The sequence below is a fragment of the Salarias fasciatus genome, chromosome 2 (genome assembly GCF_902148845.1).
Source record: "Salarias fasciatus chromosome 2, fSalaFa1.1, whole genome shotgun sequence".
Taxonomy (NCBI): domain Eukaryota; kingdom Metazoa; phylum Chordata; class Actinopteri; order Blenniiformes; family Blenniidae; genus Salarias; species Salarias fasciatus.
This window is the reverse complement of record NC_043746.1, coordinates 14,759,017-14,776,133: the sequence shown is the minus strand read 5'-3', so window position 1 is coordinate 14,776,133 and position 17,117 is coordinate 14,759,017. Positions and strand designations below refer to the sequence as shown.

Here is a 17,117-nt window from a genome sequence, read left to right as displayed (position 1 = left end):
ACGTGAGGACCTGCAGGAGCCCGCTGATTCTGAACTGTTTTTTATTTCCTCCCGATAACACACGGCTGCCCCCTCCAGGTCCAAATGCGCCCTAAATGAGTAAAAAATCAACCTCGCATGAAAACTTTTAAGATTTTTTTTTTCTCTAGTTTTTATGTATGTAATTTTTTTTGTGATCATTTTGGTATTTATCTGAAAGAAAAACATATACCTAAAAAATACAATTCATTCCCTTCATCATGTATTTTGATATTTTAATATTTCTTCAAATGTATTTGCCATGATGTGGGCTGTTAAATGTAAAATGCACCAGACTGAGAAAAGTGTGATTAAAACATGAATTTACTGACCTCTCAGAGGAGTGATGTTTTATGAACAGACTGTTGGCGCCATCGTGTGGTCATTTTGTGTAACTGCATTACCTAGGGTCAATCAGGACTGATTCGGTGTTGTCATCCTATCACGCTTAATTACACAAAGACGAAAATACAGTTCACGTTAAGTGCAGATTGTAGGAGAGTTGAGATATTGTTTTCTTATAAGGGTTTATTTAAACAAATTTTATTTTGTGTCTATTTTGAACAAGTTGTACTTTGTTTGGTGAAATAAGCATGTTTGAAAATCAACCACAGAAAGCCAAAGTTTTCTGAACAAATTGAATCAATTAAAGATGAAGCTGTTTCACGCCACTGATGCAAAATAGGCGCAAAAATTAAGAATAGTAACTGATTTTCTTAATATTATCTCTGTGTTACAGCAGTTTTGCAGCAACATTTTTATTTCAAGACTGATATTTATGTTATGTTTCTTAGAAAGGAATCAAATCTCTCTACTACCATTGACCTTTTAGTGCTATTGTGCATGCAATGAGCTGCAAACAACTGGCTGAATAATAAGCTGTTGGGTCATTAGATGAAATAAAGATGCATTGTTGTGGGGATGAAAAGAAAACATCAGTTTTGTTAATCAAAGCAAGAAGTGGATTATTAAACTGCTGCAGGCCGATGATATTGTGAAATCCAGGGTTGGGCAATTAATTCTTGTGAGGAGACTACAAGGAAAACTGACTTCTATGAAAGGTAAAAGTCAAGTTTGAACTCGGTTCAGCTCAATATCCATTTCTGACAATCAGTGTGTTGCAGGGTCTTGATAAGTTATTGCTTCTACTTTGCATCAGACAAATGATTTCTTTGACTGATAAAAGGGATTAGAATTGAAACTGTAACCTTCAAACATCGCAAAAGATACACTTGTATCCATGACAAAATAAATTAATAATAATCAAATAAGCAAAGAGTAGAAGAGTAGACGTATTTTTATTTCGGTTTTTTTGATCACTGACCTCTCACAATGTGGTCTGCACTGAAGGGTCACATGTGACCTGCGGGTCAATATAATACCTAGATCTAGTATGAACAGGGAGACCGCCTCTGTTCTTGAGATTATGCCTTCCATTTGATTTTAAAATATATATACATGGTTAACACTCTATTAGAGAAGTAACCATATTTTGCAACAGCCACATTTCTTCCTATTTTTTTAAACTAACTGTAAGTTGATGACGAATATAAAGGTGGCATCATCTACATGCAGTTAGTATCTCAGTGCACCTGATTGATGTTTTAAATTAGAAAAATAAGTGTGAAACAATGTGTTTAGTATGATGACATTGGTTTCCATCCATGGTAAATGTGTCCAGGTAATCCTACTTTAAGAAAATATTCCCCTATGTTCTTCGAGAAAAAAAAATACCAATAACTTTAGCCCATGTATGGAACAGAAAAACAGATTTTACAGATTGTATGAGACGCTTGTCTCTAATCTTTGTATTCAGAGTCAACACAAACTAGAATTATTGTGGGAAACCAAGACCCTGTTGTACTTGACCTCCCTTTAACAGACACCTGAAGCGCTCCTCTGCTTTGAGTCCTTCATCCTCAGCTGTCTGTTGTCAGCTCATCAAGCACTGATTGGTCCCTGCAACGCTGCAGCATCACAAATGACCCAAAACATGTTTGCACTTGGCTCTACAGCAGGTCTTCATCATGACAACTGTAAGGTTCTCCTTGGGGTAAGGTGCATGAAGTGCAGTCACTTGGCTGCGTCCTGGCTATCATTTAAAGCTTGTTAATACTTTCTAATCTTTCCAGAGTTTCCCTTTTTGTTTTGCTGATTGTGGATAGTACTTGCTATCCTTTACCTAAAGGTAAAACGTCTTCCACTCTTTTCAAACATTGCATATGTAGTTTGAAACTATTATGTTCTTTGTTTCTCCTGTAGGTATACCTCTCAGTCTCTCTGGTGGCACCGCTAACTTTGACACCAAATTCAGAGCACCCCCTGGCCGCTATTTACCTGCGTTTGCGCCCAGAACAGTTAATTCTGGTAACGTTTACATGAGTGGGTCTGAGGGTGGTCCCATTTCCCACAGAGGCCCGGCGTCCAGTGTTGGTGTTGTTGCTGCTATGCCAGGATTCACCGCTGAGCTCTCGGAGCCTGCTCGGTCCGTCTTCGCTCATGGCCCCTCACCACCTGCTCAACCAGGATATTTTGCTGACTCTTTTATGTCGGATCAGCCAGGACTTGTTAGTAGTTCAGACGTGTCCAGTCGGCCAGGGTACGCTGCTGGCTCGTCCTTTCCTCGGTTCTCCACTGCTGTGTCAAATCACCCAGGAGCCACCGGTCCGAGGCCCGCCCAACCAGTTGTACATGCTGGAGCTTCAAAAGCTGCTTCTCAGAGCTCTGGTTCTGGTAACATGCTTTTCTGTTTTGACAACCTGAAAGATTTTTGTCCTCTTGCAGTGTCAGGTTGAACTGTTTTCCTCCCCTCCAGATGTTGGCTGGGTGGTTTCACCCCCTGTCTTCTCTGCTAACCAGCATGCATCAGTACATCCTTCCGGCTCAGCTGGACACCGCCACGGGCCTGCTCATGCTGATAACGGTCAGATGTTCCCAGATCCACCACGACCAGTGTATCAGCCAGGACAGCTGTCTCACTTTGAAAATAAAGCAGAGAGTGGAAACTTTGAAAGCGAGACAGAAGAAATAGGCTACCCATCGGTCTCTTCCTCCAACACTGTCCTACTCCCTCCTGATGTGGCGTTCACAAGTCCTGGTCGACGAGGACCCGGTGGCGTCGGCATGTGGAGGAACCCTTTTCCTTACTTTGACTACATGTTCCTGACCGGCCAGTATCCTCCCGGAACACTCAGTCACTTCAGTCAAGACTTTGAGCATGGAAAAGACTACTACCAAGACACCCGCTACAACAAGGAGCATGCAGCAGACCCTGGCTCGAGCCAGCAGACCCAGCAGATCGCTGAACCACCTGACTGAGTTCAAATCAACAGCTAAAGGTAAAATTTGCATATCAGGTTGGGGAAGTCTCCCGATGAGAATTCGTGTCCTAACTTCTGCTCTTCTTCCAGGTGGGATATTGTTCCCCAACACAAAATTGATGTGTGAATAAAATTGTGAAATGTCAGGCTGTTCCTGTTCCCATTTATCACAAAGCCTCCATTGGGTTTAAACAGACTTTGAGTTTTGTGTTTTAAATACAGTCCTTAAACACTATTGAGAGAGTTGATTAACTTTCTGTTCAGTACAACCATCAGGAGGACACTTTTGTGCAAACTGTCATTTCAATGTTTTTGTTGCTACACTGCTCAAGCAGTGTAAAGCTAAGTTAAGTGATTTTACTGGAGCTATACTGTACACATTCACACTTTGGCAGAAACAGTGCATCAAAACTATGTACTTGTGTGTCAAGCTATGTTGAAAAGCAGAAGTTTATAGTCAATGTTGATTTTATTTGCAAAATCTAAACTGAAATGAACACTGACACATTGTTGAGAAACATGACTTTTAAATGAAGTTGCGATTTCTCAACATCGATTAAATTTGCAAAATCTAAACAAAATTCAACAGTTAATCAACACTGGCCCCTGATATTGATTCAACAGTAGCTCAATGCTGACAGGACAGCTGGGAATTTATCAATCCATGTGGGCGAAGATGACTATTTTTTTCTAATTCTAGAAAGTAATGTCCATTAAAACAGAGAAAAATACAGACCTCTTTGAACAGAAGCATAAAGACATATTAATTTACTTGGAATTATAATTGTATGGCAGATTTGGTTTTTCGATTCAGTTCCAATACACATTCAGCCACTGCGCCTCCCATTCCAACAGTCAGACTGCTTCTTTGTTTTATTCATTGTATTGCATCAAGTCTTCTGCCCACAAAAATATTTGAGGCGCTGCATGTGCGCAGCTGTGATTCACTGATTGGTCCACGACGGAGTTGGAGGGATACACAAGAAGGTGCTGGCATATTTATAGCCCCTCAAGACATGTACAGAGGGGAGGAGGAGATAATGACAGAGCTGGAATAAAGATAGACCTTTATTTTTAAAACCATCTGTTTTGTGCTGAATGAGTGGACGCAGTAAGGACGGCGAGCTGAGAGGCTCTACTTGACTTGTGTAACTTCATTCCAACTTGAGCACTTGGATGAAACAGAATGGAAACAATAGAATAACACAAGAGTTGGCATGAAAATTAGATCACAAAGGGAGAAATTATAATAAAAATGCATCTGTTATAAACTTTTTTCTAGAAATAAATGTTAAATTCATACTGATAAATGTGTTGATATAACTACATATCTGGGGCAAGATGATGAACCCACTTTTTGATGCCATGAGGGTATTTCAGGGCTACAATAGGACATATTGAGTATCTACTGCTTCACCTTGGTATCACTTGAAACTTTATATGTTGGTTCGTACAAATTTCTGTTAAATATCTTTCAATTTAGAAGGAAATTGCTCTTGGTGGACAAAATTCACTTTCTTGCTAATGGATCATAGATTTCTTATGAGAGTATTGTTTGACTTTGATTTAGGACAAAAAATTATGGTTTTATTTGTTGAACTTAAAAAATATTGCAGTATTATAATATCACTCTAAGTAGGTATAGTTGAAGTCTTGGAGTAAAGTTTATACCGTCATGGTTCCAGTGTCATTTGTGATATACTTATACAGTGCTGGCATTAAAGTGAAAACATGCTCATCCAGATTTTATTTCAGCCATTTCAACATCCAAGCACTGCAATTCATATGTTAGCAAGAACATTTAAAGGATCCCATGTGAGCGCCCACATGTGCGTTTGTGTGCACAACCACGGTTTCCACAGCAGACGCAGCTGTCCGGCCCAGAGGACCTTGCCTATGCCGCCCTATGACTCTATTTCAGGAGCCAGTGTTGTTCGAAAGGTCAGATAAAGAAGCGTAGGAATCCTCACAAAGAAGTGGGTGGGGGTGTCGGGTGAAGGGGGTTGAAGGCGGATGTCCACAAACACGGGGCAGTCCTGATAGAGAGCGTGAAAGGAGAAAGGGAGACAGACGCCAAGTCCCACACAGAGAGAGCTGTGCCGAGGAGGATTCACCTTTACTTCACTGAGAATCTCCTGAAGGAGTGTAGAAAGGAAGAGAAATTTGGTTCAGGTGGACACACTGACATTTCTGGACATCATGGAGGGAGGAACACTCAGCCAGGATACAGCCGAGTCTCCAGGGACGACCAATCAGACTGACACAAACAACAATGAAGAGGTGCTTGCTTGCTTATATCTTCCTTTGCTTGGGTGTTTCAGTGTTTGTATAACCTGTGATGAGTGGCGATATGTTCCGTTCTGGGAAAAGGCAGTAAGAGTATTTGTGTCCATGGCAGGTGCTGTGTTTTTTTGCAGTCGGACAGGAGAAGCGATTTTGGCAGCATTTGCTGTCCTGCACCTGTTCTATCTCCTGGCTGAAGCATGACCACACACACAAACACACACACACACACACACACACACACACACACACACACACACACACACACACACACACACACACACACACACACACACACACACACCACACACTACGCACAGACAGTGAAGTTTCCTATTCCTGCCGATGAGTCACCGCTGTTCGGTTTGACCTGGTGTGACTGATCCTGCAGTAGGTCATCAAGAAACAAGGTGCACGGGTACATTTAACACTGATTTTTAATATCTTGATATCATGTCTCGATGACACATTTTCACACTGTAGCTGACCTTAAAAACTACCCAAAAAAATATTTTCCATCTGAGAGTTCAACATCAAGCTGATCTAAATATTGTATGTGAGATGATAAAAAAAAAAAAAAAACATGAGACAGGAGCTTCAGGTCTCACATTACGAGTACCATGTTATCCCTGAGTAATGTGCACACACTAAATTTAGCAATCCTTACATAATATCACTGTTTAAATGCAGACAGTGTTCCTAATTATTCAGATCCAACTTTCACTACATTATCAAGCTTTTTACTTTTAAATCTTTATTTTCATGATTAGAGTTAAGGATTAAATCAAATCAAATCAAATCAAATGCCTATCTATGCACTACACTAACAAGAATAGAGAAAGTTTTGTTGGCTAATCAGTTCTCATCAGGATTGCTTTTTATTTTTTACATAGAAATAAATCGAGGAATCTGAGAGCAACTAGTAAGAAATATTCTGTTTGAGATATTAACAATTGAAACTATAAACAATAAACAACTGGTTGAATAGAATCATGAAAATGCTGCTCTGTATTACACCTGTTACTGTTTGAAGAGTTCACATCAGTCTCATTTATACACCCGGGGTGACACTGACTACTCAAAGTACTTGAAAAACACTGGAACGATGTGAGGTGCAGTGTCTCCCTCAAAGACATTTTGACACATATACAGGAAAGATGGGAAAATGAGCCAGTAATGTTTGGAACTGAAGACTACCTGCTCTTTTCACTCAACTACAACTGGAAGTAGATGGTGTCATGTGGCCTTCACTGACCCATCATAGCCATGTTTAACATAACAAGAGAGACATTTGGATGATAACAGGAGCACAATGTTGGGTCTTTTATTTCAAACAGAAGAAAATATCTTGAAAAAGATGAAATGGACACTGCACACACATTTTATTAACCTACAGTAAATGTCAACACATCCAACATGAAGACTACACTAATGGACTTAGGGTTCTGTTGTGGTCAAGAGAGAGCTGAGTTAGATAAGATGGGAAGATTGTGGACAGACAAAGCTTTTAAAATGATATTCTAATATTGTCAAAGAGTAAAGCATCTAAATAAATCAAATCTCTATTTAGCAGGTCCCAGGACTGGCCTGGAACCTGCTAGAGTCAGATTATGGAGTGCAAGGGTACGGGGTTATCTGGGTTTCTGTGCTCTCTATACTGCCACCACAACCCAATGTGGACTTGCAGAAAAGAAAACGGTTGGAAATATTCATTGGCACAATAAAATACAGTCCGAGCTCTGTTGAAATGTGATACTCAGCACAAAAATCTTCTTAAAAAATGCTTTTGCTATTCTTGTTGTCCAGACAGGTGAGCCAGAGCAGGTGGAAAATAAAGAACCCGTGACCACAGGAGAAAGTCCAGGGCTAATGGATGTGGGTGAGAAGGAGGAGGAAAGTGCTGCATCAGAGATTGTAGGAGAAGAGATGGCCATTAGTGGTGAGACGAACAAACCCCAGACGACGTCAACGCCTGCTCAAAGTGAGAGTGAAGAGACCGGACAAGATAAAGACAAACCATCTACTGGTGATGTTGCGAAGGATTCCGAAACAACAGGGGAAGAAACTAAGGAAAAGGGAAAAGCGGAAGCAGACGAGAAGAAAGAGGCTCAAAAGTCTGGTGAGGATGAAAAGGAGACAAAGGACAAAAACAAAGACAGAGAGAAGAGTAAATCTGAGAAAGAGGGGAAAGATGTCGCTGACAAAGAGGCCAAAGGTGTGGAGAAGAACAAACAAGTCAAGGAGGCCGATACAGACACGAAAGATAAAGGAAAAACAAAGGAGGCAGAAAAACAGGGGAAGCCCAGAAGAAAGGCTGGTCCTCCCTCCTCTGTAGCCAGACCGAGGCAATCGGCACGCTCGATTAGAGCCGCTGCTAGAAACGACATCATTGCTAAGTTCCAACAAGGTGCACCAGAGTGAGTCGCTGTGGGACGCCGAGCGTGAAACATCCGTCTGTAGAGAGCTGCTGCAAATGATGAGCTGATAAATGTTTCACTCTCTGATTCTATGATATGTTTAGGACACCGATAGCCCGCAACTTCAAAATCCAAAAGTCATCAACGGCTGCAGCTACAGGAGCTTCAATCAAACAGAAGATGCTTCAGTGGTGTCGAAGCAAGACTCGCAAGTATGAGGTGTGTTCACCTCTGAACCTACAGCTTTGCCTCCAGATTTGTTCTGTAAATTGAAGAACAGCAAAAGATGTGCGTTTCTCTGCATGCAGCCACTCATCTTTTGTCTCTTTTCAGGGTGTCGACATAGAAAACTTCTCCTCGTCCTGGTCTGACGGGATGGCGTTTTGTGCTCTGATCCATCGTTTCTTCCCAGAAGCTTTTGACTATAAGTCACTGAATCCAAAGGACAGGAAGAAAAACTTCACACTGGCCTTCGAAACTGCAGAGTACAGGAACTTTTAATTGCTTTAAAGTCATTGTTTTCTCTCTATTCTGTAGTATATTGTTTATGATGTTCAATTATTGATTGGGTTAGCCTTAGGTTTGATCAGCTGTCTTTGACAGGTTTTATTTATTCTATTTTACATATTTCACCTTGAGAGCTTCTCAAAGTTTTGTATTGTCTCACGGAGCTGTAGATCCATGTCTCTTATATTGTCCTTGTTCATGTGTGGATATACGTAAGTGAGGTTGTTTTACAAGTAAATAAACCAATGATCAAACTAAAACAGAGGCCATAAATGACAAGCATCGGCCATTACTGAAAATGTTTATTGGTTTGCTAACAGAGGAGCGATTGTTAAAAAGTCTGTGAGCTGTAAACACATATTAATTACAATTGATGTGAGTAAATCAAATCAAATCCATAAAGTGACTTTATTGAGATTGTGGGCCCTGTTGCTGATTGAAAACTTTTTTTTTTTTATCCTCTTCCTTTCTCCTCCTTTCATACCAGGACTCTGGCTGACTGCTACCCTTTGCTGGAAGTGGACGACATGATCATGATGGGGTCCAACCCAGACCCCATGTGTGTTTTCACTTACGTCCAGTCCCTCTGCCACAGCCTCTCGAAAATAGAGAAGGAGAGGAAAGACAAAGAAGAGAAGGAAAAGGAGAAAACTGGCAAAAAAGAAGACGAAAACAAAGAAGACAATGAAGAGTCAGAGGTGTTGGAGAAGAATGAGGAAGAATCTGCTGAGACAGCAGACAGTCAAGTGGAGAAGGAAGCAGACGACGTGGCGGCAGAGGGACCCAGAGAGGAAGATCAGCCACTGAAAAGTTGTGAGGTGGAAGAAGGTGAGAGTCTGCTGGCTGATACAGAATCCTAGAGGAATGCTCACGCCAAACAAAGAGACTGTAAAGACCAAAATGATTGCTGCTGGTTGTACAATGAGTAAGTCTTAGTTTGTTGTTGAATCGATGACAGTAAGCCACATGAGGTCGAAGCTCAGCTCAGTAATGTCCCACAGAAAGTGTGTTTGCAAATGGACGGTACTGTGTGTATTTTAAAATTCACTTTTGAGTTTTTGTCTATGTTTTGAACACAGAAAACTGATATGTTTGTTTTTACATTACTTACTGTGTGTTTATGGATTAAAAAATAATTGAATAATATGAATAATAAAGTTTTTTGGGTGTCAGTGAATCTTTTTGGGAGATGGATATGTGATGAAATATCTTGTCCTTTTCTTTTGTCCAGAGCAACAACAGAATTTTAGAATACCTCATGGTAATTAGTCCTACTTGACAGTGAAATACATGGTAAAATACTTTTATAATGTCAGAAATCAGCCCTTCTTTGTGCAGTTTGTGCTCATCAGTTAGTTCGTGGCTGTGGAAATGAAAATTCATTGTGTATAACTTTACAGGTAATACAAAAGCAAAACTTCAATAGACTATGATTTCTATTCTTTACTTTGTATTTTTACCCTGTGCTCTCTTGGAACAATCAAAATAACAAAATGAGAAGCATAGGTATTTATAGATTAAAAATTAAGCATTATATGTTACATAAAATATGCAATTAAACGTGCAAATAAAGCTAAAAAAGGAGTCAACTCCTGCTGACAATCAAAGGGTAACCAGAGACAGACAGTCACACACAATTTACAGAAGGGAGTCAAGGATTAACTTAAAATGCATGTTTTTGGACGATGAGAGACATCCCATGTTTATAGGAGAACATCCACAGAAAAGCCCTTAAACCCAGATTTCAGCAGGGGGTCTTCTCATTCTGAGGGGAGACAGCCAGCCATTATGCTGCCGTGTAATCTTCATGCAACACATTTAATACAAATAATTATGAACCGACAATATTAACATGACAATCTCATATGGAAACAACCTCATATGGAAAGACCAGCTGGATTTGGCTGGCTGATTAAAGCAATCCAGGAGAAGACAAGCTTATATGTACAGCTCCATTCATACACAGTGCTTCACAAGGGCAATGAAATGCATAAAAATCATAAGAGAGATGATACTGACAGCTCAGAACATTTGAACCTTACTTTTGATTTTCAACCATAAATTTTGTCCCCAAAGACTGTTTATGTCTGTTTATATGACAAAAAATGATGCTATTAACGCATTCATGTAAGTCTGACACCTGCTGTATGAAATGCATCAACGAAATAAACTAAACAAACAAAGAAACAAACAAAAATTACAACTAATTGTGGAAATGTAAAAAAAAAACAAGGCTTTTTCAAACAGAAGCCTATTCTAAGCACTAAAACAAAGGAAAACCTAATTTCACTGGTTGAAGAAATAAAATGAGTTCGACAACTCTGTCTAAAAGATTTGCTTTATATTAATGCATCTGTCATCAAGCAACTTTTTCAGATTTCCCACTTTTATACTCGGCAGAGGAACCTGAACGTGGCCCCAGACGGGAGTTGACCTCACTTCCTCGTGCATTTGCTCGGTCTCCGCTTTACGGTCATTACGGTAATCTGCACCACCGGGTGTCAGGAAGGCCATTGTGCTGCCTGTTTTGTGGGCTAAGCTAACGTGTGTTGTGCTCCTCTCTGCAACACTCTCCGCAGAGGCAGCTCCGTGGAACATGTCTGAAAACATGCCTCCGGGCAGCCTGAACCTGGAGGCGCAGCTCCTGTCCATCATGGACGTGCTGGTGAAGGCGGCGGTGGGGGAAATCACTCAGCTGTTCTCGGAGAGCTCGTCGTCTCTCCGCCTGCATCTGACCCAGAGCCTGAAGGAAAACGAAGCCCTGAGGATGAAGATGAAGGTGATGAGGAGCGAGCTCTTCTCCCTCCGGCTCCAGACCAGGACGAACAGACCCGCCAGCCGCTTCGCCCTGACCAGAGGAAACCTCTCCAAACCGCGACCCAAGTGTCAAGGTAAGTAACGATACTTTACTCCGGAAAGAAATACTTTGTGCCGCAGGAGCAGGTAGTACCAGCCGCTGTTACTGACTCACATGTCTGTTTTGATTTTTAATTGAAGTTTATCAGCTTAAAACTATAAATAGAAATACGCTGAATAGGCAATAAACTACTCACCGTGAGCACGTGACAGATACGCCACGTGTTTAGTGGTTTCCGAGATTTTTCAATGAAATGATCAAGATGTAAACAATAGGAGGAGTGGCTGTTCATGTGGACATAAACCTGGAGTACAGGGTGGTGGAAGATGTGACAAAAGTAGAGGATGAAATATTTCAATGTGTAACAGTAGATATCTATATGAAACAGAAAAAATACGGAATTGTGAACTGCATCTATTAGACCAGGTTCTAAGAGAAACAGCTTCAGGTTGGAGAAACATATCCAACTTCAACTCAGAAGGTTTTCTTTATTTTGTGGATGTTATAACATTAGTATTCTCAACCCCAGAGTGTATGAAGGCTGGAATTAAACATGAACTACTCCAAACTCAGTGTTTTTCACAGCAGTGGAGGAGAGACAAACCTTAGATATTGTACATAAATGTAAAAACAAGATGTCAACTGACTGCAGTGTTGTAAATACAACAAATGATTCTTTTGTTCCAAGCTGTAGATGTACTGTACAGGTTTGGAAACACTTGAAGGGTATTTCCATAAGTCACATCCTTTGGGGCTATTTTTATACCACTGTAATAACTACAGTTGGACTTTTACTAAATGTTTTCAAGAAATCCAGGTAACATTTGGTGTTCTTAGCTGTAAAATGTCTCCACGTTGTATTTTTTCGATGTTTAGTTAAATCTCAACTTTGATGGGAAAAAAGTTATAGAATAGAAATTTGCATATACACTACCGGTCAAAAGTTTTAGAGCACCCCAATTTTTCCAGTGTTTTTACTGAAAATTATGCCATTTAATGTCTCATTGCACTCAGACGTCAAAGCATAGTAAAAATAAGCAATTGGAGTCAAAAAAGAAATCATGGAATCAATTTATAGACCAAAATGTATTCTAAACTGTTGACTCATCAAAGTAGCCACCTTTGGCAGATATAACAGCTGAACACACACGGCATTCTTTCTACAGTAGAAACCAAATATTCTTCAGAAAGTTCTTCCCATGTCTGTTGCAGAAGTTCCCATAAATGTGTGGCACTTGTGGGTTGCTTTGCTTTCACTCTTCTGTCCATTTCATCCCAAACCAGCTCAATGGGGTTTAAGTCTGGAGACTGTGCTGGCCACTCCATGTTTTCAAGTTTACCAGCTTTTTCTTTTGTCGCAAGATAGTTCTGGCATAGCTTGGACTTCTGTTTTGCGTCATTATCTTGCTGTAAGATAAACCCCTGACCAACTAGACGCATGCCAGAGGGTATTGCATGGCGCTGCAGGATGCTGTGATAGCCGTTTTGGTTCAGGGTGCCTCTCACTCTGAACAAGTCACCAACCCTGGATCCAACAAAACAAACCCCAGACCATCACATTTCCTGCTCCAAGTTTGACAGTTGAAGCCACATCCTGCGTGATGAACCGAAGATTTCAGATTTTGATTCATCAGTCCATAATACCTTTTTCCAGTCTTCAGTAGGCCAATGGCAGTGTTTCTTGGCCCAGGCAAGCCTCTTTGTCTTATTCTGACGTCTTAGCAATGGTTTTCTTGCTGCAACTCGTCCAGTCAAACCCGCAGCTCGAAGTCTTCTCTTCACAGTTGAAACAGAGACTTGCTTACTACGACTACTATGAAGCTGTGCTTGAAGCTGTTGTCCTGTGAGCCGCCTATCACGCAAACTGTTGATTCTCAGAAACTTGTCCTCTGATTCAGTTGTGGCTTTGGGTCTGCCAGACCTGTTCCTGTCAAAGGTTGCCCCAGTTTCTGATTTGCTTACTGACACCTTGACTTTCTTTGCAATTTCTCTGTAGGAAAGACCTACATTTTTCAGTGTTATGATGGTCTGTCTCTCTTTCACTGTTAATTGTCTTTTTCTTGCCATTTCTGTAGCAACACACTACTTTCTGCAGTACAATACTGTTCAACTGATGCTCACGAGGGTATGGTACCACACTGCGTTCAAAAACTGCTTTTATGCTGACAGAGGGGCTTGTTAGTAAGCAAGCAAACTTGGAACACCTGTAGGAATTAGTAGCACCAGCTTTTTAAGGCTTGGTCACCCTCCGTTGCTGCAGGACAGCGATCAATTATTAACCCGTTTTGTGTTATTGTTCTGAAATGTACTCTGTTTTTCAGTTTTGGGTAACCTTACTTTTTATTTTACCCTCTGGTAGTTCACCACTTACCGTTGTATCATTTCAAGCTACTGATTGGACTTCAGTGACTTGAATTGCAATAAATAACTGGAAAAACTGAGGTGTTCTAAAAGTTCTGACCAGTAGTGTATGTTCAAAACATGGCATTCAAAAACAATTAAGTTACAAATTGTCTTCCTGGTGGCTAGTGGCTGAAGTCAGAATCCTGTACCTAAAAACTGTTTCCAAAGTATGCAGATGTCAAAGTACAGAGTTCACAACAACCAAGGAACTCCATACTGGTGTGAAACCTATTTATTTCGCTGGATAGAGGTCACTCACGAAAGTAACCTTGTTCACTTGATCCACTTGACCCTGTTGTTGTAAAGAACTGTTGTCAAACAAGGATCGACTGACTAACAGCAGCAGTGCAGCAGGGTCGGTGAACTGAATCATCTGAGTCTGATTTGTTTTTGGTGAGTCGGCCCGTATCTCACCCCGTGTGCTCAGCCAGCCAGACGACTCATGGGTCGAGAACATCGACTCATCGTTCATGATTTGGAGCATGATTCAAACATTAACATTATCATTACAGTCATAAACATGAAATGTGTCAGGCCATTCTGTTGATGTTAGAAAAAATGTTGGAGTTTGACATGTTCCTTTGCCATTGCTTTATTAAATATTATATTTGATTAGTGTTCTAATAAATTAGGTAATGGTTTTACCTGCAGTGCTTTCCTAAAAGGAAAACATTAATGCCACAACTAGAGCTTCAAATAAAGCCATTCTTTCAAATTGTTTCCAAAAACCTAAAAAGAGCTGAATCATTTTTATATCAGGTAAAGAAATATCCCTTGTAATTCAGAAATCTGCTTTGTAGAACATAAACATTCAGTTCTTTGTTCTGATCCATGCACCCCTTCTGTTTATTTTTCTCTCCTCGACTGTGGCCTGACTATTAATTATGTGGGTGTTTTTTGTCTTGCAGTGGTTATTAAGGCTCCAGTGGCTCAAAAGGCTGTTGTGGATGCTGCTACCATAACTCTGCAATCAGAGGGCAAGATATCCCCTGCAGTCACACAAGTGCAGGTTGGTAGAGCAGTGTTTTGGATGCACCACTAGGTCTCCTACTATTTTGTTTTGTGGAGTTGTTTTCTTTTTTCTTATGTAGTTCTGCTATTATTTTCCAGTGTGCAAAAGAGGAGAGTCCGGATGTTATTCTGATCAAAGATGAAGATGACATTGGTGAATGTGAACCAGTTGAAGGTGAGCTTTTTTTTTTTAGTGAAGCATAATCTTCATAAGGAATCTTACTCAGTAGCACAAAAGTTCTAGTACATTTTTGTGCACTTTGCTTCCAACACTCATATGGGCTCATACGGGTCTGTTTCTGTCGCTGCAGGTCAGGATGAGTTTGGGAACCACGGTCTGCAGGCCGGTGTCTCCGCCGAGACTCAGAGTTTGGAGCCGTCGGGCTCATCCTGCTTGGCACACGAAGAAGAGGAGTTGAGAATTGTGAGCGTTCACGGCAGAGGAGACGGCCCCCTAAAGGACCAGACTGACACCCTCTTCTCCGCGTCTGAACTTGAAGCATTTACCTCGCTGTCTGACCACAGCGTCCCCCATGACTCTCTACTGACTTTCACTACCAGTGCGAATGACAGGGCGCCCATGAACGTGATGCAGGACAGCAGCGCCGCGTCGGGTAGGAACAGCCACCTTGAAAGGAACCATGCCACACAAATGTCTTCAGCAGCGCTGAAATCGACTGCAGTGGGAGCTGAGAGCCAGGCGGGGCACCCCAGTCACATCAGCCAGTTTGGCCAGCAGCAGAACGTCTTCCCTCACGCCGTCAGCAAATCGCTGGATTGCAGCTTCTGTGGCGAGCGCTTCCTCAACCGCGAAGACCTGATCGTGCATCGGGCGAGCCACACCGGCGAGTCGCCCGTCCCGTGCCCCATGTGCGGCAAGTCGTTCGTCAACAAAACCACACTGACCATCCACATGCGCATCCACACCGGGGAGAAGCCGTACGCCTGCTCGCAGTGCGGGAAGCGCTTCACGCAGAACGGCAGCCTGAAGATCCACATGAGGACTCACTCCGGAGAGAAGCCGTACATATGCAACCAGTGTCCCGCCAGCTTCAACAACCCCAGCAACCTACGCAGACACATGATTACACACAACTCCAACGGAGGCTTCTGACCGTAACACGTCAGGAGTTTGAGTGTACTGATGTGGATTTCACATGTTTCGGCATGTTTTCTTCACTGTGTGGCAGAGAAATGTTTGTCATGGGTCACAGCTCGTATTTCCGCCATCGCTCCAGAATAATCTGCATGATCTCTGCTCTGTATGAGTAAACTGCAATTCTTTCAGTCTCGATAAGATCAGTAAGAAGAAAAACAGCTTTCAACCAAAAAAAAAAAAAAAACCCTGAGTTTTTATGCTGAAAAACAAAAAACATTGAAGCCGAGCAAACTCTTTAGTTTTAAACTGATGTGTCTAAGTTTAACTTGAGTCCCTGTTTTTTTTTTTCTATTATGACTTGAATAACTGCATTATACAACTGTAATGCTGCATTCGTGTTACTTTTTACTGTAGGAAAAAGGCGCATTGGGGTGTTCTGATCTAAATTTGAAGAGTGTCATAAGAATGTCACACAGTCAGTGAAAATGAGAAACTCAGTTTCAGCAGTTTAATATATTACATATTTGAAATACAAGATGAATTTTGATTAATCAAAATCAAGAGTCCAACTCATTCGTCAACAGAGTTGGCAGCTGTTAACATTTCTGTTCATGTTTTTTTTATTTACTCAACTCAAGAGATACAATGTGAGTTAGGATTATTGTAAAGATATGAAACTTTTATTTTTTGTTCACTTTTTTAATTAGCTAGTTTTTTATATACCACTAAGCATGGTTTCATCATTCTTCGCCCTGAACCGCTATGCGTGTAGCTCATGCTTCATGTCTTTATTCAACATGTGGAAAACTGAAATTTCTTGTTTTTTTTAATCTTCGTGTGTGTATATGTAAGTTTCCTATTGAAACAAACTACCTCTACTGGCATGTCTACAGCAGCTCCTTTTTCTTGATTTTGTACCTCCCAGCTACTTTCAGACTGGGCAATAATCACTTTGTGTAGATACTGTTTGTGGATTTGTAGTTTGGATATGCAGTCATGGATAAATACAGGTGTGTTTTTACTTCTTGTAACGTCTGGCGACTCTCATTTTGCACCTCTAGGGAGCAGCATTGTTTTTGTTGCCTGTGTTTATTGAATCTCAAGTTTACTCATACTGAAACACAGCAAAGGATGGGAGGAGGAGGAGGAGGAGGAGGAGGACAAGGGGAGGGGGCAACCCCAGGGAAATTCCTTACATTGTT

General features: G+C 41.1%; 2 protein-coding genes across 2 annotated transcripts; both read left to right on the top strand.

Annotated features, from left to right (window-relative positions):
- Nucleotides 1-5,391: 5,391 nt before the first annotated feature.
- On the top strand, nt 5,392-9,716 carry smtnl1 (smoothelin-like 1). The gene is made up of 5 exons (XM_030116003.1): nt 5,392-5,618; nt 7,428-8,038; nt 8,143-8,257; nt 8,372-8,523; nt 9,033-9,716. The coding sequence occupies exons 1-5, from the start codon at nt 5,538-5,540 to the stop codon at nt 9,403-9,405; spliced, it is 1,332 nt and encodes a 443-aa protein (XP_029971863.1). The 5' UTR covers nt 5,392-5,537; the 3' UTR covers nt 9,406-9,716.
- A 1,314-nt stretch (nt 9,717-11,030) lies between these two features.
- Nucleotides 11,031-16,191, top strand: LOC115404355 (zinc finger and SCAN domain-containing protein 22-like). The gene is made up of 4 exons (XM_030113656.1): nt 11,031-11,436; nt 14,714-14,814; nt 14,916-14,991; nt 15,128-16,191. The coding sequence occupies exons 1-4, from the start codon at nt 11,142-11,144 to the stop codon at nt 15,928-15,930; spliced, it is 1,275 nt and encodes a 424-aa protein (XP_029969516.1). The 5' UTR covers nt 11,031-11,141; the 3' UTR covers nt 15,931-16,191.
- The last annotated feature ends 926 nt before the right edge of the window (nt 16,192-17,117 follow it).